This window comes from Myxine glutinosa, chromosome 11, assembly GCF_964187855.1.
Source record: "Myxine glutinosa chromosome 11, kmMyxGlut1.1, whole genome shotgun sequence".
In the NCBI taxonomy this organism is placed as follows: Eukaryota; Metazoa; Chordata; class Myxini; order Myxiniformes; family Myxinidae; genus Myxine; species Myxine glutinosa.
In genome coordinates this window covers 47,353,786-47,380,788 of record NC_136271.1, presented here as the reverse complement: position 1 = coordinate 47,380,788, position 27,003 = coordinate 47,353,786, and the positions used below count along the sequence as shown (strand labels likewise).

The 27,003-nt window shown below is 43.7% G+C and overlaps 1 protein-coding gene across 1 annotated transcript in view; it reads right to left on the bottom strand.

Annotated features, from left to right (window-relative positions):
* The window catches only part of LOC137436653 (galectin-9), a 34,375-nt gene extending 9,711 nt beyond the window's left edge, over positions 1–24,664 (bottom strand). The window contains exons 1-2 of the mRNA XM_068130636.2: positions 24,636–24,664; positions 7,612–7,728 (exon numbers count right to left, since the gene is read on the bottom strand). Coding sequence (XP_067986737.2) covers positions 7,612–7,728; positions 24,636–24,638 — 120 coding nt within the window. The 5' untranslated portion in view covers positions 24,639–24,664. The remainder of the gene's footprint in view (positions 1–7,611; positions 7,729–24,635) is intronic.
* Positions 24,665–27,003: the final 2,339 nt, after the last annotated feature.

The following is a 27,003-nucleotide window of genomic DNA, read 5'->3' as shown; positions in this document are numbered from 1 at the left end:
TTGTGAAAGGACGGTGGGCTTGGCAATGCTTGGAATTTATACATTTTGAAATTGATATATAAACACACACACACACACACACACACACACACACACACACACACACACACACACACACACACACACACACACACACACACACACACACACACACACACACACACACACACACACACACGGGGTATGCTTCCACAATGTGCAAGCAAAAACAAACTGTGCTCCATACATAGGTACATAGTAAATAGAAGCATTATGATTATAGGCAAGCCTGACATGCTGCTAGATATCAATTAAGGTTATTTATTTATTTTACAGACGTGTTTACGGTTTTTTTTCATAAATTTTCATATGCAGACACTTTTTCTTTTTTTCATTTATGGACATTATTGTCATGTTTATTTCACAGTTTACAGTTATATAAATTATAATTTTCAAACGCTAGATATTGATTGAGGTGTGGCGGGCACAAGGGGCAATAATTCCGCGCACCAGTGGGTGGCGCGAGCGCCCAGGCGGGGATCGAAGGCACATGCCCCGCCCTTCGACCGATCGGCCACGCCCGGGGACTAGGCGTGGCCTCGGCACATATATGCGGACTCTAAGCTCGAGCCCGCCCAGTGCTGCAGTACGAGCTTTGGAATAAAGACTCTTTGTTATACAAACGCGTTGTGGCCTACCTCTCTGGCAATCGAGTCGTGTGTGCGCAGCACCCACACTGGTGACCCCGATTGGTTCAGCCGTTGCTGACCACCGAACGCGCCATGGCTACCAATGCCGTCGCAGTCAAACTCCCCGAGTTTTGGGAAGCGCACGCCGACATTTGGTTTTTGCAAGCCGAAGCTCAATTCCACCTCCGAGGCATAACGGCGGAAGAGACCCGGTACTACCACGTGGTCGCCGCCCTCGGGCCCGGCACTGCCTCCCGAGTCGTGTCCATCCTTCGGCGCCCGCCGGGCGACAACAAGTACGAGGCGCTCAAACGTCTCCTCATCGCCACATTCGGCCTCACGGAGATCGAACGGGCCGACCGCCTCCTGGACCTTCCCGCCCTCGGCGACACACGACCATCCGTCCGGATGGATTCCATGCTATCCCTGCTCGGAGACCAGCCCCCGGATTTCTTATTCCGGGCGCTTTTCCTACGCCAGCTACCTGCACGGGTACGCCTCGCGCTGGCCGGTTCCAAAATAAAGGAACCCCGCGCCCTGGCCGTAGAGGCCGACAAGTATTTTGCGGCCTGCGACACGCGTTCGGTGTACGGTGCTGCCGTAGTGGATCCCGGCGCGGAGGCTCCAGCGCTCCCGACTTCCCTCGTGGCCGCTGCTACGCCCCGTCCACTACCGCCGCCGCCACCACCACCGCCGCCGGCACGGCAGCCGCGGCCGTTACCACCGCAAACCTGGTGCTACTACCATGCCAGGTTCGGCCGCCAGGCTAAAACGTGTCGCCCGCCGTGCTCTTTTGACGGGTCGGGAAACGACCGGCGCTCACTTGCGGCCATGAGCGTCGGCCATTCCGGCAGCCTCCTTTTCATCACTGACACCTTGTCCGGGCGCCGTTTCCTTTGCGATACAGGAGCGCAGGTAAGCATCCTCCCTGCCTCCACGTCCGACAAGCAGACCGCGGGCCGGGCCCCCGCTTTGCTTGCCGCCAACGGTACACCCATCCGCACATTCGGGAAGCATTGCCTCTCCCTGCGGTTTGGAGGGCAGCGCTTTCAATGGTCGTTCGTGACCGCCAGCGTGCCAATGGCACTGCTCGGTGCGGATTTCCTATGTGCGACTGGGTTGTTGGTCGACGTGAAGCGCAGACGGTTCGTCCAGGCCGAAACCTTTAGCTCGCTCGCTTGTTCGCTGAGCGGCTCACCGAGCGGCTTGCTGGAAGGTTCCGTCCCGGCGAGTTTAGTTTGCACGCTTCCGGCAACGGATGACTTTACCCGCCTCCTCGCCAGTTTCCCGGCCCTCACGCGGCCCACCTTATCAGCGGTGGCCGTTAAACACGGGGTGGAGCACCATATCCCCACGGTCGGGCAAGCCGGTCTATGCCCGGGCATGCCGACTCGAGCCTACGAAGCTCGCCGTGGCGAAAGCGGCGTTCGCCACGCTGGAGCGGCTGGGGATCGTACGGCGCTCCAACAGCGCTTGGGCTTCTCCTCTGCACATTGTGCCGAAGCCCGGCGGGGGATGGCGGCCGTGCGGGGACTACCGCCGGCTCAATGATGCCACCACCCCCGACCGCTACCCGGTCCCACATATTCAGGACTTTTCCGCCCAGTTGGCAAACACGACCGTGTTTTCTAAGGTGGACCTCATCCGAGGCTACCACCAGGTCCCCATCCAACCGGACGACGGCCGTCATCACCCCTTTCGGCCTCTTCGAGTTCCTAAGAATGCCTTTCGGGTTGAAGAATGCAGCCCAGGCGTTCCAGCGGCTTATGGACAGCGTCTTGCACGATGTATCTATCTATGAGCAGCTACTGCTATTATAGCACTCATAGATGTATCTATCTATCAGCAGCTACTGCTATTATAGCACTCATAGATGTATCTATCTATCAGCAGCTACTGACGAGAGTTCCACATTCGCGTTTATACATCTATCTATCAGCAGCTACTGCTATTATAGCACTCATAGATGTATCTATCTATGAGCAGCTACTGCTATTATAGCACTCATAGGTGTATCTATCTATCAGCAGCTACTGCTATTATAGCACTCATAGATGTATCTATCTATCAGCAGCTACTGACGAGAGTTCCACATTCGCGTTTATACATCTATCTATCAGCAGCTACTGCTATTATAGCACTCATAGATGTATCCATCTATCAGCAGCTACTGCTATTATAGCACTCATAGATGTATCTATCTATCAGCAGCTACTGACGAGAGTTCCACATTCGCATTTATACATCTATCTATCAGCAGCTACTGCTATTATAGCACTCATAGATGTATCTATCTATCAGCAGCTACTGCTATTATAGCACTCATAGATGTATCTATCTATCAGCAGCTACTGACGAGAGTTCCACATTCGCGTTTATACATCTATCTATCAGCAGCTACTGCTATTATAGCATTCATAGATTTATCTATCTATCAGCAGCTACTGCTATTATAGCACTCATAGATGTATCTATATAACAGCAGCTACTGCTATTATAGCACTCATAGATGAATCTATATATCAGCAGCTACTGCTATTATAGCACTCATAGATGTATCCATATATCAGCAGCTACTGCTATTATAGCACTCATAGATGTATCTATATATCAGCAGCTACTGCTATTATAGCACTCATAGATGTATCTATATATCAGCAGCTACTGCTATTATAGCACTCATAGATGTATCTATATATCAGCAGCTACTGCTATTATAGCACTCATAGATGTATCTATATATCAGCAGCTACTGCTATTATAGCACTCATAGATGTATCTATATATCAGCAGATACTGCTATTATAGCACCCATAGATGTATCTATATAACAGCAGCTACTGCTATTATAGCACTCATACATGTTGAGTATAGTGTTGGTTGCCGTTTATTCATGTATCTATCATCACCTACTACCACATGCAGTGCAGCACCCGTTTAATTTTTGACTAGAAATCCACAGCAATAATTATCACGTGAGGCTCTCCCGTTTGCCTATGATATTTGGCTTCTCCTTCAGAATACCAACTACTTCTTGAACTTCCGAGTAGGCCTCTTCTCGGCAGTACGACTCTTACTGCAGGTGCTGCATATAGGATATGACTCATCTGTGGTACTCAGCTCAACACAGCCACAGATATAGCACACATCTTCATAGCCAGCCGTGTAGTATGGCTTCTCTGTCGCATCGTTGCATGTGAGATTGGCTTTGGCGGAGACATTATTGAAGACGTTTGCCTCATTGGTCTCCTGCAGATCGGCGAAGTTCGAGCACATGCAACTTGGCTCCCCAGTACGCGAGCACATACAAAATTCGAACCTGTTCCACTGAGCGGGAACGGATTTTACTGACTGCGCGAGCAAAAAAAAAAAAAAAAAATTTTTAGGGGCGGACGACTTTTATGGGGCGGGCAGCGATGATAAACAGGAAAAAAATTTAACCAGCCTAAGGCCTATGCGTACCGTATTGTTATAAGAGACGTAACGCCGATGCTTTCGATATTTGATGGTCATTTTACAGTTTGAACACGGTTTGTTTGTGTTTCACACTGAATGAAAACGTAAAGGTAGAGCATGGCGATTGTGATACATGACAGTTTCGACAATATGTTCGGCTTGAACGAATTGGAATCAAAATGCCAGAGTGTGGAGAGTCAGCCGCCGTACTGCCGTAATGACATCGGATGTAATCACATCACCCTGTCACGTGACCAGATCCGCAGCTCTGATTGATATACGTTTGAGGGGACATACATACATACATACATACATACGGACAAACACTGTTCTAGACGGCTTTGCCCTACGCCGTAAAAAAACGCCAATTCAATGGGACACTCTTCCGTGAATAAAGAAACAGGTCGCATTTTATACCCGCGAATACGCGGAACCCGCGGAACGCGGAACCGCAAATAGCGGAACCGCAAATAGTGGGGTCTGACAGTATACACAAACACACACGTGCGGGTTGGTAGGAATGGTTGCGTTAAACTTGCCAGGACATGCAATATTTATTTCCAGGTTTTTCCAGCAATGGGGCTCGTAAGTACAGAGTAAATATGCATTGACTAATACACGTTCTGAATGTTTGTTATAACCAGGGTGCCTGATAAAGAGGTCCAACTGCATACGTAATCATGGAATACCTAATATATATGACTGCAACACTTATAACTGTACACCATCTGTAAATGATAAATGTTTACGATTCCCTACCACTGTACATCTGTACGTCTGTAAACGTACGTCTGTAAACGACCCAGAAACGACCCGACGTCTGTAAACGACCACTGTACGTCTGTAAACGACCCAGAAACCTTCTCGAATTATACAGCCATAAAATGTAGAAACACCCACGAGCGGCAGTGCACGAAAAAAATAATGTGACATGCTATTGTCTTCGACCACGGACCCTTCGTGACCAGGAGCGTGACACGCTATTGTCTTCAAATGGAAGGAGCACACAAAATTAAAGTAGTACTTCTCAAAGCAATAAAAATCTATATTATAAAAGGAGATCTATATATCCACCAACTATTCAACCACCCTTTGTGACCAGGAGTAAAGCTGCTCAGGCTGACTTTAGCTTTCGCATATTTTGGGACTATTTTGTGGTTTTACTTTTCCTGAAATCTTGACTTCAAGTTACATCAGTATTCAATTATGCAACTTTTTAGCCCACCTCTAAAGTACTGAACATGTATTTCAGCCAATGGTTCGAAAGAGACAAATATTTCGCAAGGCAGAGGCCATTTATTACCATCGCCAGAGGAGAGGGTATTGCATTCGAGTCCATTTGAAGACCATATAATTATAACCAGGCTAAGTCACATTTTAGTCATTTTGAGAAAAACGTGAAAAATATTTTGAAAAACGTGAAAACCGGGGGAAAAAAACAACTGTGACTTAGCCTGGTTATAATTCTATGGTCTTCATTTGTTACTTGGCAAATAACATTTTTTTGGCCAAGTATGTTGATCACTCCAGTGTGTGTGTGTGTGTGTGTGTGTGTGTGTGTGTGTGTGTGTGTGTGTGTGTGTGTGTGTGTGTGTGTTACTTGGCAAAAAACCAAAAAATTGATAAGTATGTTGATCACTCCAGTTTGTGTGTGTGTTTGTGTGTTTGTTTGTGTGTCCGCTCACTTATACTTGCCTACAGGTCACAATTTGTGGAGTTTATGGTCCGACAAAATCCTATATATTTTTGAAGTCACAAGGTCAGCATAGACCAAAGGTCAACCACTTTTTTTCGAATTTCTAAAATCCTCAATTTTCATCCGATTGACTTGAAATTCGAATAGGAGTTTCATATCAGCAAACTGAATTCAATCACCAACTATTTTTGAGATCAACATCGGCCAAAAGGTCAACATAGGCCTAAGGTCAACCACTTTTTCAAATTATTGAGATTAACATAGGTCACAAGGTCAACATAGGACAAAGGTCAACCACTTTTTTTTCGAATTTCTAAAATACTCAATTTTCATCCGATTGACGACATTTGAATAGGATTTTCATATCAGGTCACAGAATTCAACAACCAACCATTTTTGAGATCAGGATAGGCCAAAAGGTCAACATAGGCCAAAGGTCCATAACAATTTTAAATTTCTAAAATCCTCAATTTTCATCCGATTGACTTGAAATTAAAATATGATTTTCATATCAGCGAACTGAATTAAACCATGAACTATTTTTGAGATCAACTTCGGCCAAAAGGTCAATATAGGACTAAGGTCAACCACTTTTTTCAAATTTCTAAAATCCTCTATTTCCATCCGATTGACATGAAATCTGAATAGGGTTTGCATATCAGGTCACAGAATTCAACAACCAATTATTTGTGAGGTCAAAAGGATGCTCTACTGGGTGCCATTCTACTTTGTTCTCTTTTGCCAAGGGTCGCCCTATGAGTGATTTTTCATTTGTTTATCTGTTTGTCCGCAGAGAATAAATATGATTTTCTTTGCAACCGTAGGTCCGATTGATAGAAAATTTTCACCATAGGTGCACCTTCTCCTGTATAATTTTTTAATGATACTTATGGCATTAAAGGTCACGTGGTGTGGGCGCCATCTTGGAAAAACCAGAAAACTTTGCACCTCTATAATCTCCGAAAGCGCCGCATAGAAAAAAATTGAGATATGGCTCATTGTAAAGAACTCTCCATGGGGAATAACATATGTTAATGATGATGTCATAGGTGCCTCCATTATGACGTCATATTTCAACAAGTACAAAACTTCATCCGATTGAGATGAAATTTATTGAGCGTCATCTAGGGATAGATTGGTGGAGAAAAAAAATAATGATGCTGTCATCGGTCATGTGGTTCAGCCGCTATATTTGTTTTAACACAAAAGCCTTTAGAAAACCACTAAAAACACATGAGGGTCTGCAATCTCTGATTGCTCTGTTATTCTTGACATGTTAAACACTCTGCAACCCTTACCTACAGAAAACAGACTTTTGGCCGCATTTTCCATCCAATCATCATGCAACTTTGTTTAAATATTCACCATGTGTAGGCGCTCCAATGTTGAAAGTTTTGTGTCAATTGCTCAAGCGGTTGTGGAGGAAATGAAATTAAAAGCGAGTAAAGGTAAGAGGCTTCCCAGTGTAAGAGAGGAAGAAAACAAAAGTGAGGGCCTTGTTCGACGTTCCACAACTTGGTCAAGGATGGTTGGAGACACCTATTACTAGTAATATGCATTTATTTCTTTATTTAACTGCATGTTTTTTGACTGTTGGTTCACCAAAAGCCCCAAATATCAAGCTGCTCACATCATAAACAGGCCTTCATGATTTTGTTGAACCTCAATACCCCCTAGCAATCTCTTCTGGCATTTTTGCATGACGTCATACAATAAACACCAAAGCATGGAAATTTCACATTAGCTACTGATTGAATAAAGATAAATTGAAGGAACAAAAACAACACACACCAGGCGTTGGGGTATTGGGCTCATGCTCTGTGCAGGGAGACCAAATGGGTTCTGGTTCACCGGTGCAGATGATCCTGCAATTTTGTCATCATCATCATCATCCAATGCTTCTGTGAGCTGTGAAGATCATTAAACAAAAGAAGAAGAAAAAGAAGAAACAAACCAAAAGTATAAATAAATGAATCGGGCTATTGTCTCCCAGTGTCCCAGTACAACATGTTTCATTAAGGTGTCTTCAAACACAACTTTTGACCCAAAAGTATAATCACATCACTTGTTCAAGATAAAGCACTTTACATTAATTCAAAATCTCAAGCTGCTTGTGCATCTGCAGTTTTACAATTCTACACCACAACTGAAAAATCACTGGATAAAGCTAAGTGCAAAAAAATTTCTTTCCTTTTTGAAAATTTTAAACTGTCCTTAAAAAGCAGTCTGGTGCATTGTTCGGGCCAAAGCTGTTCCTGTGCAAGGAGATCTGAAACTAATGTGATCACAATCCCGGCCCTCTGTAATGCCGAGAAACACAAAATGGCAGATGCAGTAAAGACCCTGTCTTGATGCTCTTTAGATATTGATGAGTTGCTTGTACTTTGGGTCAAGGAGAATACAACAACAACAACAACAACATGCATTTTAAGGCCATTTTCCCTGCTAGAGCGGAGGTTAGCCTTGCGGTCCCCATGACAATCTTCTCCATTTTGCCCTATTTTCTGCATCTCCCCTTGTTAACCCCTTTGCCCGCATTTCTTCTTCCACCATCTTTAGCCAAGTCTTTCTCGGTCTTCCCCGTCCTCTACTTCCCCTTCCACGTTCATTTCCATCACTCTTCTCAACCAGTCACTTTCATCCTTCCTCAACACATGACCAAACCATCTCAACCTGTTTCTCTTCACAGCATCAATCACAGGCTCCATTCCCATCATCTTTCGCAATTCATCATTCATCTTCCTCTCTCTCAACGATAATCCACACATCCACCGAACCATTCGCATTTCCACCCTTTCCAGCCTTCGATGCTGCTCTACGTTCATTACCCATGTCTCGCTCCCAAAAATCAGAACACTTCTCACACATGCAGCATACACCTTTCCCTTCAGCTTCAACGACGCTCCCCTCCTCATCAGCACGCCACTCAGTTCCCCAAACTTCTTCCATGCACATCTCACTCGAGCAACCGTTGCCGAGTCTGATCCACCTTCTCCATTCAGCATGTCTCCGAGGTAGCAAAATGTTTTCACACCTTCCAGCTTCACGCCGTCTCCAAGATCCAACTCAACATTTCCTCCATCTGCAGCTCCCTCTGTGCACACCTTACATTTGAATGTAGCTGCCACACTGGTTAATGACCCTCTCAGACCACTACATTTTTGACGAACCCACTCAGCACACATTGTACATTGAATGGAGTTCACTCCGACACCCTTCCTGCACACAGCACATGGCCACTTCCCAGTTCTTTCCACCTCACCACATGCTTTACCACTTGCCATCACCTTCGTCTTTCCGATATTCACCTTCAGACCTTTTGTCTCCATACATTCCTTCCACTGGTTCATCTTTTCCTTCAGTCCATCCATACTTTCCGCAATCAACACCAGATCATCTGCATACAACAACTCCCACGGTAAACCCTCCTTTACGTTCTGAGCCAGCACCTCCATCACAGCTACAAATAGTAGTGGACTTAGTACCGACTCCTGATGCACTCCAACCTTCACCTCAAACTCACCACTGTTCCCGTCCTTCGTCCTCACAGCTGTGCGTGCTCTTTTGTACATTGCCATCATTACTCTGATTAACCATTCCTCCACTCCTAACTTCCTCAATGCCCATGTCACGACTTCACGTGGAACCCTATCGAATGCTTTCTCCAGGTCAACAAACCCAAGAAACAACTTCTTCCTCTTCTCCATGTACTTCTCCTGCAACTGCCTTACAATAAAAAGCACGTCTGTCATTCCTCTTCCTGGCATAAATCCAAACTGCATTTCTTCGATCTTCACTTTCTTCCTTATCCTCCTCTCCAACACCCTTTCCAATACCTTCATTCCATGCTCCAATAACTTTATCGCTCAATACGAGCCACAGTCCAGAGGGTCACCTTTCCCCTTGTATAGAGGGACGAGGGTACTCAGTTCCCAATCCACTGGAATGCGGCCTTCTTTCACCACGAGATTGCAGATCTCTGTCATTCTCTTCACACCCCAATTTCCCACTGCCTTCAACATATCTCACACAACTCCCATCGGCCCTCCCGCTTTTCTACTCTTCATTGGTTTTATCGCTTCCTCAACTTCCTTCTCAGTTATCTTCTCTGCCGGTCCTAAAACTGGGTTACTCTCTATATTGCCATCCCATTCATTATCTGCATTCAACAGCATTTCCATATATCTCTTCCATCTTCCTTTAATTCCATCTGGGTCCACAACGATTTGTCCCACTTCATCCTTCAAGCAACTCACCCCCATCACATCACACCTCTCTTTTGCTATCTGCTTTGCAATCCTGAATACCGCTCTCAACAACAGACTCTTCCGAATCCAAGCGTTCTCCGAACATTTTCCTACATGCCTCCTGCGCCTTTGCTACCTCTTTCTTTGCAGCCTTCTTGGCTGCCTTCTAACTTTCATGCTCTGCTTTTTCTGCCCCCGTACCCTTCGCCTTCTGCCACTCCTTGCACTTATTCCTCTTCTCGTCAAACCTCTTTCCAACTTCATCATCCCACCACCATGTTTTCGAGTGCCTCGGTGGTCCTTTTGTCCATCCAGATACCTCACCAACGGCTCCCAACAGACTATCTTTCATTGACATCCAACCACTTTCAAGCTCAACCACATCATCTCTTTTAATGCCTCCCTTACCGTCACCTCTTCAACCTCCACACCTTCATTCTCGGTTGGTACTTCACCCGCCGAGCTCTCCTCGCACCTTTCACCCTTATGTCACAGACAACCAAGTGGTGCTGTGAAACAGCCTCCTACCACGGGATCACCTTTGTGTCCCGGAGGTGCCCCCATCTCACCTACGCACCATCAGGTAGTCAATGGTTGTCGTCGACCCACCTGACGTGTATGTAACAAGCTTATTATCCTCTTTCTGGAACTGAGTATTACAAATCAACAAATCAGCTCCATCAGCAAACTCCAAAATCCTTTCACCTTGTCCATTTCTCACACCATATCCGTAACCCCCATGAACTCCCTCAAAACCGTCCATACTCCATAGGAGAATATGTTACATAAAATAGCATCTAGTCAAGGAACGACAATATGTTCATTCACATTTCAGCATCCTTCATTATCCAAGGATGTGCATCATTCTGTGAAGCTTCTTCAGGATAAAAAGTAAAAGCTGAAAATTGCATCCAAGCAAATGAAGGACAACAGTAGGAAAAGCAGGGTAGCACCAAGGTCAAGCTGGTAACATGAGGAACTCGATGCAGACCATGGGAATGGGCCTGCCCTGGCTCCTTATGTATACATATGGTTACACAATCACATCGCTCACAGTCCATGAGGATGTAGAAACAGTCAGCCCTGCTAATGGCTTGGGACACCTCAAAAGTGATGCTCCTTGTAATTAAACTTTGTTGTGTGAATAAAGAATAGTTGTCTACCTGCTTATCCATTTGCCTCCGCCCCCTCCATACCTTTGTTGGCCGATACTCCTTGTAACCTCATCTCACCCCAAGCCCCAAGCTCCCAGCCCTTCCCTCCCCATGTTTTTGTCCATCATTTTATCTACCCCCACCCCCCCCCTTCCATTTCCTCCCATTATCACTTTCTCTCACCAGAAATATGAAGGGGACGAATGAGCAATTTGCTTTGATTTTCATGCAACAACATAATGCAACTACATAACTTCATAAACCAAACTATTATCATCATCACAACAGAATATTGCTGATATCATTTAAAATTATGGATCAAAAAGCAAAATTATTGGGATATAATCGTGTGTCATTTCTTTCTTGACACACTATTTGTACAATATTGAAACATATCAATACTGTGCCAGCGCATCATGCTATAAGTCCGTGGTTCTTGACATGTGCTCTCACTCACGTCAAACTGCAATGACACAGACAGACACGTGCACACATTGCTCAATATACTGGGAAAAAGAAAACCAACACACAATTGTGCAGCTGTCTCGCCTTTTACAGCACCCCTGCCCCCCTTATACAGCAAACCCAATAGAGACGAGAAAAATCGAAGAAAAATAAGTCAAAGCAGAAGAAGAAAAAGTAGAAGAAGAAGCCAAAGCCAAAGAATAAAACTTGAAGTACAAGTAAAGTTAAAGCAGAAAAAGAAGAAACCTTGAAGAGGAAGAAGTAGAAGAATATGAAAACAAGTACAAATACATTCAAAGTACACCGCCCCCATGCCAAATAATTAAATATCCTACAGCGCGGCATTGACGGGGCGCCTCCGGCGCCCGGCAATACCGCAGTGCAGCACATAGAGGCTGCATTGGGAGGGAGAGGTGTACGCCAATTGATTGATTAATTGTAAAATTAAAATCAATAAAAGATTATCACAAAATATTTTCTTAATCAATTGGCTCATAGCATAACTAAACCACGAGTGCTTCATCCGAAGATGTATCTTTTAGAAATTTAATTAAGTCATTAATAAAAAATTAAATAATTAATTGATTAATCAATAAATAATTAATCAATTAATCAATAAATAATTAATCGATTAAATGATTAATCAATAAATCAAAAATATCCTTGATAGCCACATCACTTGGTCACTGTCATGTCCAAATATTAGCTTCCCAGCTCAAAAGGTGCCTGAGATATTGGCCAAATGAGAAAGAAAATAAATAAATGATTAATAATGAAAAAAAAAAAATCATAATCATTAAAAAATTAAATTATTAATCAATTCGGTCACAGAACACATAAACCACCACCATTTCATCAGAATCTGTAACTGAAAAAAAAAAAAAAAAATCGTCATTAATCGAATAATTAAATAATTCATCGATTAATTGATTAATTCATGAATCAAAAATGTCCTTGATAGCCACATCACTTGGTCACTCATGTCCAAATATTAGCTTCCGAGCTCAAAAGGTGCCTGAGATATTGGCCAAATGAGAAAGAAAATAAATAAATGATTAATAATGAAAATAAATAAATAATAATCATTAAAAAATTAAATTATTAATCAATTCGGTCATAGAACACATAAACCACCACCATTTCATAAGAATCTGTATCTTGAAAAAAAAAAAAATTTAGTCATTCATCGAATAATTAAATAATTAATCGATTAATTGATTAATTGATTAATTAATAAATAAAAAATAGACGTTGCAGCCAAATCACCTGGTCATTGGCATGTCCAAATATCAGCTTCCTAACTCAAAAGGTGCCTGAGTTAATGGTCAGAAGAGAAAGGAAATCTGATTAATTAAATAAGTACTCAATTAATCGCTAATAATTAAATAACTCCTCAATTAATTGATAAATCAAAAAACAAAAAATACGGGTTTTGACAAAGGACTTGCTCACTATTGTGCCGAAATTTCAGCTTCCTAGCTCAAAGGATGGCTGAGATATCGCCTGGACAAACAAACAAACAAGAAAACAAGTACACGTACATTCAAAGTACACCGCCCCCATGCCAAATAATTAAATATCCTACAGCGCGGCAATACCGCAGTGCAGCTCAGAGGCTGCATTGGGAGGGAGAGATGTACGCTAATTGATCGATTAATTGTATAATTAAAATCAATAAAAGATTATCACAAAACATTTTCTTAATCAATTGGCTAATAGCATAACTAAACCACTAGTGCTTCATACGAAGACCTATCTTTTAGAAATTTAATTAAATGTCATTAATAAAAAATTAAATAATTAATTGATTAATCAATAAATAATTAATCGATTAATCAATAAATAATTAAGCGATTAAATGATTAATCAACAAGTACAGATACATTCAAAGTACACCGCCCCCATGCCAAATAATTAAATATCCTACAGCGCGGCATTGCCGGGGCACCTCCGGCGCCCGGCAATACCGCAGTGCAGCTCATAGAGGCTGCATTGGAAGGGAGAGGTGTACACTAATTGATTGATTAATTGTATAATTAAAATCAATAAAAGATTATCACAAAATATTTTCTGAATCAATTGGCTAATACCATAACAAAACCACTAGTGCTTCATCCGAAGATGTATCTTTTAGAAATTTAATCAAATAAGTCATTAAAAAAAAAAAAAAAAATTAATTGATTAATCAATAAATAATTCATCGATTAATCAATAAATAATGAATCGATTAAATGATTAATCAATAAATCAAAAATAAATGATTAATCAATAAATCAAAAATATCATTGATAGCTCCATCACTTGGTCACTGTCATGTCCAAATATTAGCTTCCCAGCTCAAAAGGTGCCTGAGATATTGGCCAAATGAGAAAGGAAATAAATAAATGATTAATAATGAAAATTAATAAATAATAATCATAAAAAAATTAAATTATCAATCAATTCGGTCACAGAACACATAAACCACTACCATTTCATCAGAATCTGTAATTGCTTTTTATTTTTATTTTTTAGTAATTCATCGAATAATTAAATAATTAATCGATTAATTGATTAATTGATTAATCAATAAATCAAAAATATCCTTGATAGCCACATCACTTGGTCACTCATGTCCAAATATTAGCTTCTGAGCTCAAAAGGTGCCTGAGATATTGGCCAAATGAGAAAAGATAAATAAATGATTATTAATGAAAATAAATAAATAATAATCATTAAAAAATTAAATTATTAATCAATTCGGTCAGAGAACACATAAACCACCACCATTTCATCAGAATCTGTAACTCAAAAAAAAAAAAAAAAAGTTGTCATCAATCGAATAATTAATCGATTAATCGATTAATTGATTAATTAATAAATCAAAAATAGCCTTTGCCGCCAAATCACCTGGTCATTGGATGTCCAAATATCAGCTTCCTAACTCAAAAGGTGCCTGAGTTAATGGTCAGAAGAGAAAGGAAATTTGATTAATTAAATAAGTACTTAATTAATCGCTAATAATTAAATAACTCCTCAATTTATTGATTAATCAAAAAACAAAAAATACTGCTTTGACAAAGGACTTGCTCACTGTTGTGCCGAAATTTCAGCTTCCTAGCTCAAAGGATGGCTGAGATATCGCCTGGACAAACAAACAAACAAACAAACAAGAAAGAAAGAAAGAAAAGAAACAAACAACCAGAGTGAAAACCGAGTAGTCCCTTTCAGCGTGCGTCACTGCCGAGCCCCCTTCGGTGCCCGGCAATGACGATTTGCAATGCCTGGAGATGGCATAGGAAAGGAGCGGTGTACACTGTACAACAAACAAACAAACAAACAACCAGAGTGAAAACCGAGTACTCCCTTTCAGCGTGCGTCACTGCCGAGCCCCCTTCGGTGCCCGGCAATGACGATTTGCAATGCCTGGAGATGGCATAGGAAAGGAGCGGTGTACAATATATAAACTTGCAGAAAACAAACTTGGAAAGAAATATAAACCAAGATAAAGTGGAAAGCATGGACTCAAATACTACAAATTCTACCTCTGTACTTCATGGGCCGATGCAACTCTAAATTCCCCAACAGGAAGTTCCCCATGTCATTATGCAATGTTTGTACAATCTTCTCCAATCATAGTGTCTTTTCACTGGCATCCTACTCGATGAAATGTAATATCCTAGAAATCCTCAATATCCTAGAAATGTAATACAGTACACTAGCCTGAAGCATCAATATTCGTGTTTGTATTTGCAGTAGCATATCAATGTCGTTGGCAAAAGGACTCGCATTTCATCCAATCCGTCGCTGGAATCATTCCAACACAAAGTTGTACTTACATCCTGCAACGACAAGAGATCAAACGTCATCAACAAAGGACATTCGAGCATCAACAAAGGCTTTTAAAACATGTTTTGGAGAATTTACTCATAAATATTTGGTTCCGTCATCTGGTTATCTTTCTGCATTTGACTATATTGCTTATGTGATCCTCAACTGCCCAACCCCTTGTCCACCTTTTTGTTTTGCACCCGACTGGTAAGGCCTAAGCATAATAATAACCATCCCTTTCACACCGTGAGGCACATGGGAGCTGCCGAAGCAGTTTTTCTTTGGCTAAGGAGTACAATCCTGGATGGGTCGCCATTCTGACACTAGACACTCGAATGGCTTACTACCCTAGTATAGTAACCTGTTACTCATTTTGCCAACCCCTGTGTTATTTGTGTTATGTGTTTATTATGGTGTTATTTCAACAGCATAACAGAGGCTCAACCTCATGACCCTGAGATCGTTAGCCAGCCACCTTAACCATTAAGCAAACACCAGGCTTAAGGCCCAGACATATAATACGTCACAGGTGAAGGCCACGTGATGGTAAGGACGTCGGACCTCTCTGAAACTTTGTTCTCACGTAAAATCTCGAGTTCATTATGCACCTGTGTTGTGGCCATTTTGCAATCTCATCATTTCAAAATAATCATTACATCCGTATTATTTTAAATATTGAGGAAGTCAAGCGGCAGAGACATATTTATTGGCAAAGCAGAAATGCATACCTTGTATTAAAATATTACGTGGAGAACCATAACATTTACCGTCATAATAGTTATCATCATCATTATCATTGCATCGTTCCTGGACAAAGTGTCTGTGCCACTGATACAACAACAAACAACATGCATTTTAAAAGGCCATTTTCCCTGCTAGAGCAGGGGTTAGCCTTGCGGTCCCCATGACAATCTTCTCCATTTTGCCCTATTTTCTGCATCTCCCCTTGTTAACCCCCTTGCCCGCATTTCTTCTTCCACCATCTTTAGCCAAGTCTTTCTCGGTCTTCCCCGTCTTCTACTTCCTTCTACATTCATTTCCATCACTCTTCTCAACCAGTCACTTTCATCCTTCCTCAACACATGACCAAACCATCTCAACCTGTTCCTCTTCACAGCATCAATCACAGGCTCTATTCCCATCATCTTTCGCAATTCATCATTTGTCTTCCTCTCTCTCAATGATACTCCGCACATCCGTCGAACCATTCGCATTTCCACCCTTTCCAACCTTCGTTGCTGCTCTACGTTCATTACCCATGTCTCGCTCCCATAAATCATAACACTTCTCACACATGCAGCATACACCTTTCCCTTCAGCTTCAACGACACTCCCCTCATCAACAGCATGCCACTCAATTCCCGAAACTTCTTCCATGCACATCTCACTCGAGCAACCGTTGCCGAGTCTGATCCACTTTCTCCATTCAGCATGTCTCCGAGGAAGCAAAATGTTTTCACACCTTCCAGCTTCACGCCGTCTCCAAGATCCAACTCAACATTTCCTCCATCTGCAGCTCCCTCTGTGCACACCTTACATTTGAATGTAGCTGCCACACTGGTTAATGACCCTCTCAGACCACTACATTTTTGATGAACCCACTCAGCGCACATTGTACACTGAATGGAGTTCACTCCGACACCCTTCCTACACACAGCACAGGGCCACTTCCCAGTTCTTTCCACCTCACCACATGCTTTACCACTTGCCATCACCTTCGTCTTTCCGATATTCACCTTCAGACCTTTTGTCTCCATACATTCCTTCCACGTGTTTATCTTTTCCTTCAGTCCATCCATACTTTCCGCAATCAACACCAGATCATCTGCATACAACAACTCCCACGGTAAACCCTCCTTTACGTTCTGAGCCAGCACCTCCATCACAGCTACAAATAGTAGTGGACTTAGTACCGACCCCTGATGCACTCCCACCTTCACCTCAAACTCACCACTGTTCCCGTCCTTCGTCCTTACAGCTGTGCGCGCTCTTTTGTACATTGCCATCACTACTCTGATCAACCATTCCTCCACTCCTAACTTCCTCAATGCCCATGTCAATACTTTGCGTGGAACCCGATCGAATGCTTTCTCCAGATCAACAAACCCAAGAAACAACTTCTTCCTCTTCTCCATGTACTTCTCCTGCAACTGCCTCACAATGAAAAGCACGTCTGTCGTTCCTCTTCCTGGTATAAATCCAAACTGCATTTCGTCGATCTTCACTTTCTTCCTTATCCTCCTCTCCAACACCCTTTCCAATACCTTCATTCCTTTCGCCACTGATGCAGTGACCATTTCCCACCCCTCCTGTAGGTTTGGGTAGGAATTTGGAATTTAGCCATGGTGCGGCCGATAGCTCGCCTACTCTTCATGAAGGACACCATAGGGTCTTTAACATCCACCAATAATGCTGGCAGACTGGATACCAGTTTAACACCCATCAGATGGGTGGCAACGTAAAGGAGGGTTTACCATGGGAGTTGTTGTGTGCAGATGATCTGGTGTTGATTGCGGAAAGTATGGATGGACTGAAGGAAAAGATGAACAAGAGGAAGGAATGTATGGAGACAAAAGCTCTGAAGGTGAATATAAGAAAGACGAAGGTGATGGCAAGTGGTAAAGCATGTGGTGAGGTGGAAAGAACTGGGAAGTGGCCATGTGCTGTGTGCAGGAAGGGTGTCGGAGTGAACTCCATTCAATGTACAATGTGCGCTGAGTGGGTTCATCAAAAATGTAGTGGTTTGACAGGGTCATTAACCAGAGTGGCAGCTACATTCAAGTGTAAGGTGTGCACAGAGGGAGCTGCAGATGAGGAAATGTTGAGTTGGATCTTGGAGACGGCGTGAAGCTGGAAGGTGTGAAAACATTTTGCTACCTCGGAGACATGCTGAATGGAGAAGGTGGATCAGACACGGCAACGGTTGCTAGAGTGAGATGTGCATGGAATAAGTTTCGGGAACTGAGTGGCATGCTGATGAGGAGGGGACTGTCGTTGAAGCTGAAGGGAAAGGTGTATGCTGCATGTGTGAGAAGTGTTATGATTTATGGGAGCGAGACATGGGTAATGAACGTAGAGCAGCAACGAAGGCTGGAAAGGGTGGAAATGCGAATGGTTCGGTGGATGACTGGATGTGTGGAGTATCGTTGAGAGAGAGGAAGACAAATGATGAATTGCGAAAGATGATGGGAATAGAGCCTGTGATTGATGCTGTGAAGAGGAACAGGTTGAGATGGTTTGGTCATGTGTTGAGGAAGGATGAAAGTGACTGGTTGAGAAGAGTGACGGAAATGAATGTAGAAGGAAGTAGAGGACGGGGAAGACCGAGAAAGACTTGGCTAAAGATGGTGGAAGAAGAAATGCGGGCAAGGGGGTTAACATGGAGAGATGCAGAAAATAGAGCAAGATGGAGAAGATTGTCATGGGGACCGCAAGGCTAACCCCCGCTCTAGCAGGGAAAATGGCCTTAAAATGCCTGTTGTTGTTGTTGTTGTAGATGGGTGGCAAACACATTGATGCCTTGCCATGCCCACGAAACACCGGGATGGCAGATTGTAGCTTGGTCAGGATTCAAACCCGGGCTACACAGAGGTGAGTGTGCATACCTCTGGAGTCTAGGCTATCCTGTCAGCTCACCCGCAACATTGTACTAAGATAAAGCATGTTTAAAGGTCATTAAACAATGTGGCACAAAATCAATCTTAGGAATGGCAAAGATGCGAAGCACTTCTAAAAATATGAAAACCAGTATTTGAAGCATGGCACCGAAGGCAATACGTTTCGATTATCAGGAAGTCATTAAATAAACAGAGGCATCGGGATCCTAAAAGCGAAAAGGTTCTTCTTTCATTCCAAGCAATTGGCTAATGCAGAGTCTTGTTAAACACGTCTCGAACCTCAGAGCATCCCTACCCTCACTTCTTGAAACCACTTATATCAATGTCATCGTGACGGGCAAGGCCATGGCAATCTGTTTATGTGTCAGTGAATCCGCAAGTGTGCGAGTCCAAAGGCAGATCTATTGTATATAGAATGCTGAATCTCCAACACACAACACAACATGCATTTTAAGGCCATGTTCCCTGCTAGAGCGGGGGTTAGCCTTGCGGTCCCCATGACAATCTTCTCCATTTTGCCCTATTTTCTGCATCTCTCCTTGTTAACCCCCTTGCCCGCATTTCTTCTTCCACCATCTTTAGCCAAGTCTTTCTCGGTCTTCCCCGTCCTCTACTTCCTTCTACATTAACTTCCATCACTCTTCTCAACCAGTCACTTTCATCCTTCCTCAATACATGACCAAACCATCTCAACCTGTTCCTCTTCACAGCATCAATCACAGGCAATATTCCCATCATCTTTCGCAATTCATCATTTGTCTTCCTCTCTCTCAACGATACTCCGCACATCCATCGAACCATTCGCATTTCCACCCTTTCCAGCCTTCGTTGCTGCTCTACGTTCATTACCCATGTCTCGCTCCCATAAATCATAACACTTCTCACACATGCAGCATACACCTTTCCCTTCAGCTTCAGCGACACTCTCCTCCTCATCAGCACGCCACTCAGTTCCCGAAACTTCTTCCATGCACATCTCACTCGAGCAACCGTTGCCGAATCTGATCCACCTTCTCCATTCAGCATGTCTCCGAGGTAGCAAAATGTTTTCACACCTTCCAGCTTCACGCCGTCTCCAAGATCCAACTCAACATTTCCTCCATCTGCAGCTCCCTCTGTGCACACCTTACATTTGAATGTAGCTGCCACACTGGTTAATGACCCTCTCAGACCACTACATTTTTGATGAACCCACTCAGCACACATTGTACATTGAATTGAGTTCACCCCGACACCCTTCCTACACACAGCACACGGCCACTTCCCAGTTCTTTCCACCTCACCACATGCTTTACCACTTGCCATCACCTTTGTCTTTCCGATATTCACCTTCAGACCTTTTGTTTCCATACATTCCTTCCACTTGTTCATCTTTTCCTTCAGTCCATCCATACTTTCCGCAATCAACACCAGATCATCTGCATACAACAACTCCCACGGTAAACCCTCCTTTACGGTCTGAGCCAGCACCTCCATCACAGCTACAAATAGTAGTGGACTTAGTACCGACCCCTGATGCACTCCCACCTTCACCTCAAACTCACCACTGTTCCCGTCCTTCGTCCTTACAGCTGTGCGTGCTCTTTTGTACATTGCCATCACTACTCTGATCAACCATTCCTCCACTCCTAACTTCCTCAATGCCCATGTCAATACTTTGCGTGGAACCCTATCGAATGCTTTCTCCAGATCAACAAACCCAAAAAACAACTTCTTCCTCTTATCCATGTACTTCTCCTGCAACTGCCTCACAATGAAAAGCGCATCTGTCGTTCCTCTTCCTGGCATAAATCCAAACTGCATTTCGTCGATCTTCACTTTCTTCCTTATCCTCCTCTCCAACACCCTTTCCAATACCTTCATTCCATGCTCCAATAACTTTATCGCTCGGTACGAGCCACACTCCAGAGGGTCACCTTTCCCCTTGTATAGAGGGACGAGGGTACTCAGTTCCCAATCCACTGGAATGCGGCCTTCTTTCACCACCAAATTACAGATCTCTGTCATTCTCTTCACACCCCAACTTCCTGCTGCCTTCAACATATCTCCCACAACTCCCGTCGGCCCTCCCGCTTTTCCACTCTTCATTGCTTTTATCGCTTCCTCAACTTCCTTCTCAGTTATCTTCTCTGCCGGTCCTAAAACTGGGTTACTCTCTATGTTGCCATCCCATTCATTCTCTGTATTTAACAGCATTTCCATATATCTTTTCCATCTTCCTTTAATTCCATCTGGGTCGACAACGATTTGTCCCACTTCATCCTTCAAGCAACTCACCCCCATCACATCACACCTCTCTTTCGCTATCTGCTTTGCAATCCTGAATACTGCTTTCTGACCCTCTTCCGAATCCAAGCGTTCTCCGAACATTTTCCTACATGCCTCCTGCGCCTTTGCTACCTCTTTCTTTGCAGCCTTCCTGGCTGCCTTATAACTTTCATGCTCTGCTGTTTCTGCTCCCGTACCCTTCGCCTTCTGCCACTCTTTGAACTTCTTCCTCTTCTCGTCAATCCTCTTTCCAACCTCAACATCCCACCACCATGTTTCCGAGTGCCTCGGTGGTCCTTTTGTCCATCCACATACCTCACCAACGGCTCCCAACAGACTAGCTTTCATTGACATCCAACCACTTTCAAGCTCAACCACATCATCCTCTACCCTACTCAGCCTCTCTTTTAATGCCTCCCTTACTGTCACCTCTTTCAACCTCCACACCTTCATTCTCGGTTGGTACTTCACCCGCCGAGCTCTCCTCGCACCTTTCACCCTTATGTCGCAGACAACCAAGTGGTGCTGTGAAACAGCCTCCTCCCCCGGGATCACCTTTGTGTCCCGGAGGTGCCCCCTATCTCGCCGACGCACCATCAGGTAGTCAACGGTTGTCGTCGACCCACCTGACGTGTATGTAACAAGCTTATTGTCCTCTTTCTGGAACTGAGTATTACAAATCAACAAATCAGCTCCATCAGCAAACTCCAAAATCCTTTCACCTTCTCCATTTCTCACACCATATCCGTAACCCCCATGAACCCCCTCAAAACCATCCATACTCCTTCCCACATGTCCATTCAGGTCTCCTCCCACCACAACAACTTCCTCATCTTTCACGTTTTCCATCAGCTTCTCTATCGCACACCAGAACTTGTCCTTCTCTTCATCGCTTCGACCAACCTGCGGAGCATATCCCGAGATGACGTTCACCAAGAGCTTTCCAATCATCATTTTCACCATCATCAACCTATCACTCACTCTAGTCACACTCACCACACTGTCTACAAACTCCTCAGAAAACAGGACACCAACACCATTCACGCCCTCCGGGCACCCTTGCCACACAAACTTGTATTTCTGTCCCTGCCTACCTTCACCATTCTCACACCACTTCCCTTCCATCTCGTCTCTTGCACACAACATATGTCCACTCTTCTTCTGACCAATACTTCCACCACTTCTCCTGATCTCCCTGTCATTGTCCCCACATTCCATGTCCCAAACCTCAGAAACCGATCTCCACTTCGGGCTGCACCCTGCCCATATGTACTTGTGATTGTCATGGTTCTCTTTTTTTGAATCTCGGGTCGGGTGGAGTCGGGTGGGGTCATCTTGAGATGTGACACAGAAGTTAGTTATTTCAGACTAAATCCTAATTTTTGAATTTTGAAATTTGAATTTGAATGAATTTTTGAATTTTTGAATCATGTTTGAAGAATGCTGAATCTCCGATCTACCGTAATCAATATACCTGGTGAGACTCTACGTTATGATATACTCACTCAGTCTTGTTACCGTCACAATGTGCACCAAACTGTTGTTGCTTCTAGGTCTTGCAAAGCACCATTTTTGTGGTTGCGTCCCTCGCTCTTTAGTGCAACAACGTCCCATCTTCATCTTTTTAAATGCTATAACAGCCTGATTATATAGCCATACACCAAGCAGGAAAATTGATCAATCGCAGCCCAATATGTACAAAATCGTGAAAATAGCAGATAACCAGGTTAGACATGAGGGACGAGCAGAGCTTGTTGGGGTTTTAGATGAGCGATGACAATGGAATGGGCCGTTCACTCATCCATGTGCAGCATATGGTGCTGGTTGCAGCATTTTTAAAGGTGGAGCCTGCGCTGCCCATTCAGTGCCCCCTGTAGGTGAGGGCAGGAACTTGTCATTTCTTCAGCGTTCCAGCACGTGCTGCCGAAGCAGTTTCTTGGCAAGGGTTATACTGGAGGGTTTGCCATTGCCTTCCCAGCATTGTTCATCTTTGCTCTCTTCTTTTAAATGCTGACCTTGAAGTTCAAGCAAGTAAGCAGCACGTACCATTTTTTTTTTTTTTTTTTAGCTCAAATGGACTTTAGAGTTTAGTCTGGTGACCTTATGCGATCAAGCAGTGTCCGTAGATAAGTTAGTGAGTCTGTAAACAATTCAGTCATTATCGCTTGAACCAAATAAGTGGTTTTAATGAAACTTGGTCACCATACTTGGTGTTGGCCTAATGGTTAGGGCGGCGGGCTTGGGATCCTAAGGTCCTGAGTTGGAACCCTGTTCAGCTGTTTGTTGGATTAATACCAGGTGGGGTTGACTCAGCCTGTCATCCTTCCGAGGTCGGCGAAATGAGTATCAGGGTACTGGGTCCTCCCTCAAGGAGGTTGGTGGCAGGATTTGCACTCCGGCCACTGTAAAAACACCTCATTCCGTAGCACACACAGTGGTGGTGTGTGTCCAGATGGTGCTGAGGAGTCGTCCAAGGACGCAGCGACGTGCTGATCCAGCGTACGCTCCCATTTATATATTGGTCACAAACGTCATAACTGATGCCTAACGAAGGTGTATTAACCGCATCTAAATCTGCACTCATTGAAGGATTAAAATCAGGCCGAAACACCAAAAAAAAAATTCCTGCCGCGACCTACAGGGGGCATTGCATCAGCAGCAAAATTTTATGACGTCATTGACTTGCTCCCGATCCAAGGAGAGCTTCAACACCCGAAATCCTTATCTTTTTTTTTTTTGCTGAAGTCCGGTTTAAACCATCAACCTCACAGACTCGGAGCGGACGCTCGAACCATTACACAATAGCTTGCTCTTTTCTAAAGAAACCTTGTCATTATTAAGCATTAACGTCCACTCAGATTATGCTCGTGAATAGGATATCGTGTTTAACTTTAATATCCATCCGGAACAAGAAGTCCTTTCAGTGTTTCACGTCTTAAGATGCACAAGCTGCCGAGATAGTTTCTTCTTGGCTGGTGGTCACAATCCTGGACGGATCGCCACTCCGACGCAGGATACGTGAACCAATAAAATAAAGATTTTTCCACACACTTCGTAAAGCATTGAAATAATTAAATAAAACCAAGTTAAATCCTTTGGCGAAATTTCGTTTCCTCACAGCGACATTAAATTTATTTTAACAATATCATTTCACGATGTCTTCTTCAAAAAGAAAACCTCTCCAAATAGTAATGAAATGACAAAAAAAGCCTTTAACTCGATGAAATACGCCGCCTAATCCGTCGCCCGCTTACCATGGCTCTCGTGGGTTTCGGAGTTTCCTCAGAACAGAAGTCAGAACTCTGGTTGAACCGGAACTGGGCGAGCCGGAAAAGGCGGCGGTCGACCAATCATCGCGAAAACGCATTATTTAACTCGTCATTATCCCAAAGTTCAGAATACAGTATTTACCTCACTCAAACGATGGTGTGCCCTTATTTTATTAACTTTGTTTTCCTCGTGTCATTACATCTGCATTTTGTAATTCTTTATTTGTACGGTCATTAAAAGTACGTTTCGTCACGGTTTTGCAGGGAATCTTTTTTAATGACTGTCTATACACTTTGTGTAAGCCATGGCGGGGTAATTAATAGCATGTATTGATTTCTCCGATGCAAGCATTTTATTTTCCACGATATGTTCCACATATATATACTGTACATATGTATATATACATATATATATATGTACAGTATACATATATATATATTTACTACTCACATTTAGGATCATAAATTGTAACTGTGCAGCGAATATTTAATTTTCTTCAACTGGAACAACGTTGAGGAAGAGTGAACGAGGTGAATTTAACTCCGAATGACGTGGATTGATGAAGAGGAGGAGCCACTGACGAAAGGAGTCGGGTGGGGTTATCTTGAGATGTGACACAGAAGTTAGTTATTTCAGACTAAATCCTAAGTTTCGAGAATTAAAGTGCACACGGACATTAGTACCTCGAAACTGGACAACTTCATCTGTTTCATACAATGCGTTGAATATATGTGAATAATTATCTGGCGAAAGTATGACTCCTCTGAGGGCGTGGCGCGTTTGACTCACTTCTTAGGGGCGTGGCTTGTAAATTGATAAAATGTGAGCGGCTTTTACCCAGAAAGCTTTGCGGGAAAGCAAAAAGGATCCTGCCATCTCTTGTTTGCAATAATCTGAGGCATCTAAAAAGATCCAGGCCCAAGTCCAAAATTAATATGGAGACGTCTATAATCTTGCGCATGACAAAGTTACAGCTCACAGTTATAAGTCTTAAAAGTTGGACAGCACTGTCTGTTGTTTGGTGAATTGCCCTCAATCCTTCATCAAATTTCTGTAGGTGACACATTCACAATTTGATGAATAGTCACCTGGGTGACCACCGTCACATGTTGAGCTGTCTTTGAAATTCCATTTATGGAGGTGTTGTGATGTCCTGGCATGGATGCTGTTGAGCCCAGCCAGGTGTTTACGGGGGAGGTTTAAACGTGGAGGCTTTTCGGTCGGATCACTCACCAGGTCTTTGTCAGCAATGTTGTTGTCTGTCCAGAGATTGCACCACTTGTCCTTTGTGTTAAACTCCGCATCATAGAAAAAAAACATTTCCAGAGCCCAGAAAGTTTTCCGTGACCCGAGTCGCATATTTGTTAGGTTCTGCAGGTCTTCATGGATTGGAAACTTTGGGTTGACTTTTTTTTTTTGGATATACTGAGTCAAGGCTCGTGTAAGAGTTAACACCTAAACATACAATAAAGGGAGCAGGAGGCAAGAAGGGGAGCGAAAGGGAAGCACAACAACAGTGGAAAACAAGAGCATTGGGAGATCTGTGGAAGGGAGAGGGGTGTGTGGAGGGAGAAGGGGAGGTGGGGGGGGGGGGGTGGGGGGGGAGGTACACTGGATAAACAAGATGGACACCACAAGGACTTTCACGAAAGAAAACAGGTAACTTGAAGGAGGTGGATTTGGGGTGGATTAATGGGGGTACAAAATATCAAGGTTTTGGATGGGGGAAGATAAGAGATGGTGGTGAACAGCTGTTTTAAAGTCGAAGAGGGATTGAATATTCTGGAGGGATTGATGAGAGTGTGGGAGTCCAGAGGCAAGAGAAAAGAGGAATGAAAGAGTGAAGGTGAATAGAGAGTCTTGATTTTGGCAATTTCACCATAAGAGGGTTGCTGTCAGATCTTGTGCGACCGGCAGGAATATTTGGGGGACAGAGCTCAGATAAAGCTGGGGGAGCTCGGCCGGAGAGGAGTCGGTAGAAGACAGAAAGACCACCTACCTGCCTGCGGTGAGTAAGTGAAAGGCCCTCGGAGATAGCTTCATCGCCGGAGATTCCAATGATTCTGAAAGCTTTGGTTTCAACAGCGTGAAACCGAGCTAGGTGTGAGGCAGGAGCACCAGCCCAGAGGGGAGAGCAGTATTCCATTGAGCTGCGGATGAAAGCCTTGTATGTGGTGAGGAGCTCAGGTGTGCCAAGGAAGGACTTCGCACGACGGAGGATGCCCAGTCGGCGACTGGCTTTGGAGGCCAGCTTGGAAATGTGGTTTTTCGAGGAAAGATCATGGCAGATAGTGAGACCCAAAAGCTTGAGTGACAGAACTTCTTGGAGAGGATTGTTGAGAAAGTTGATGG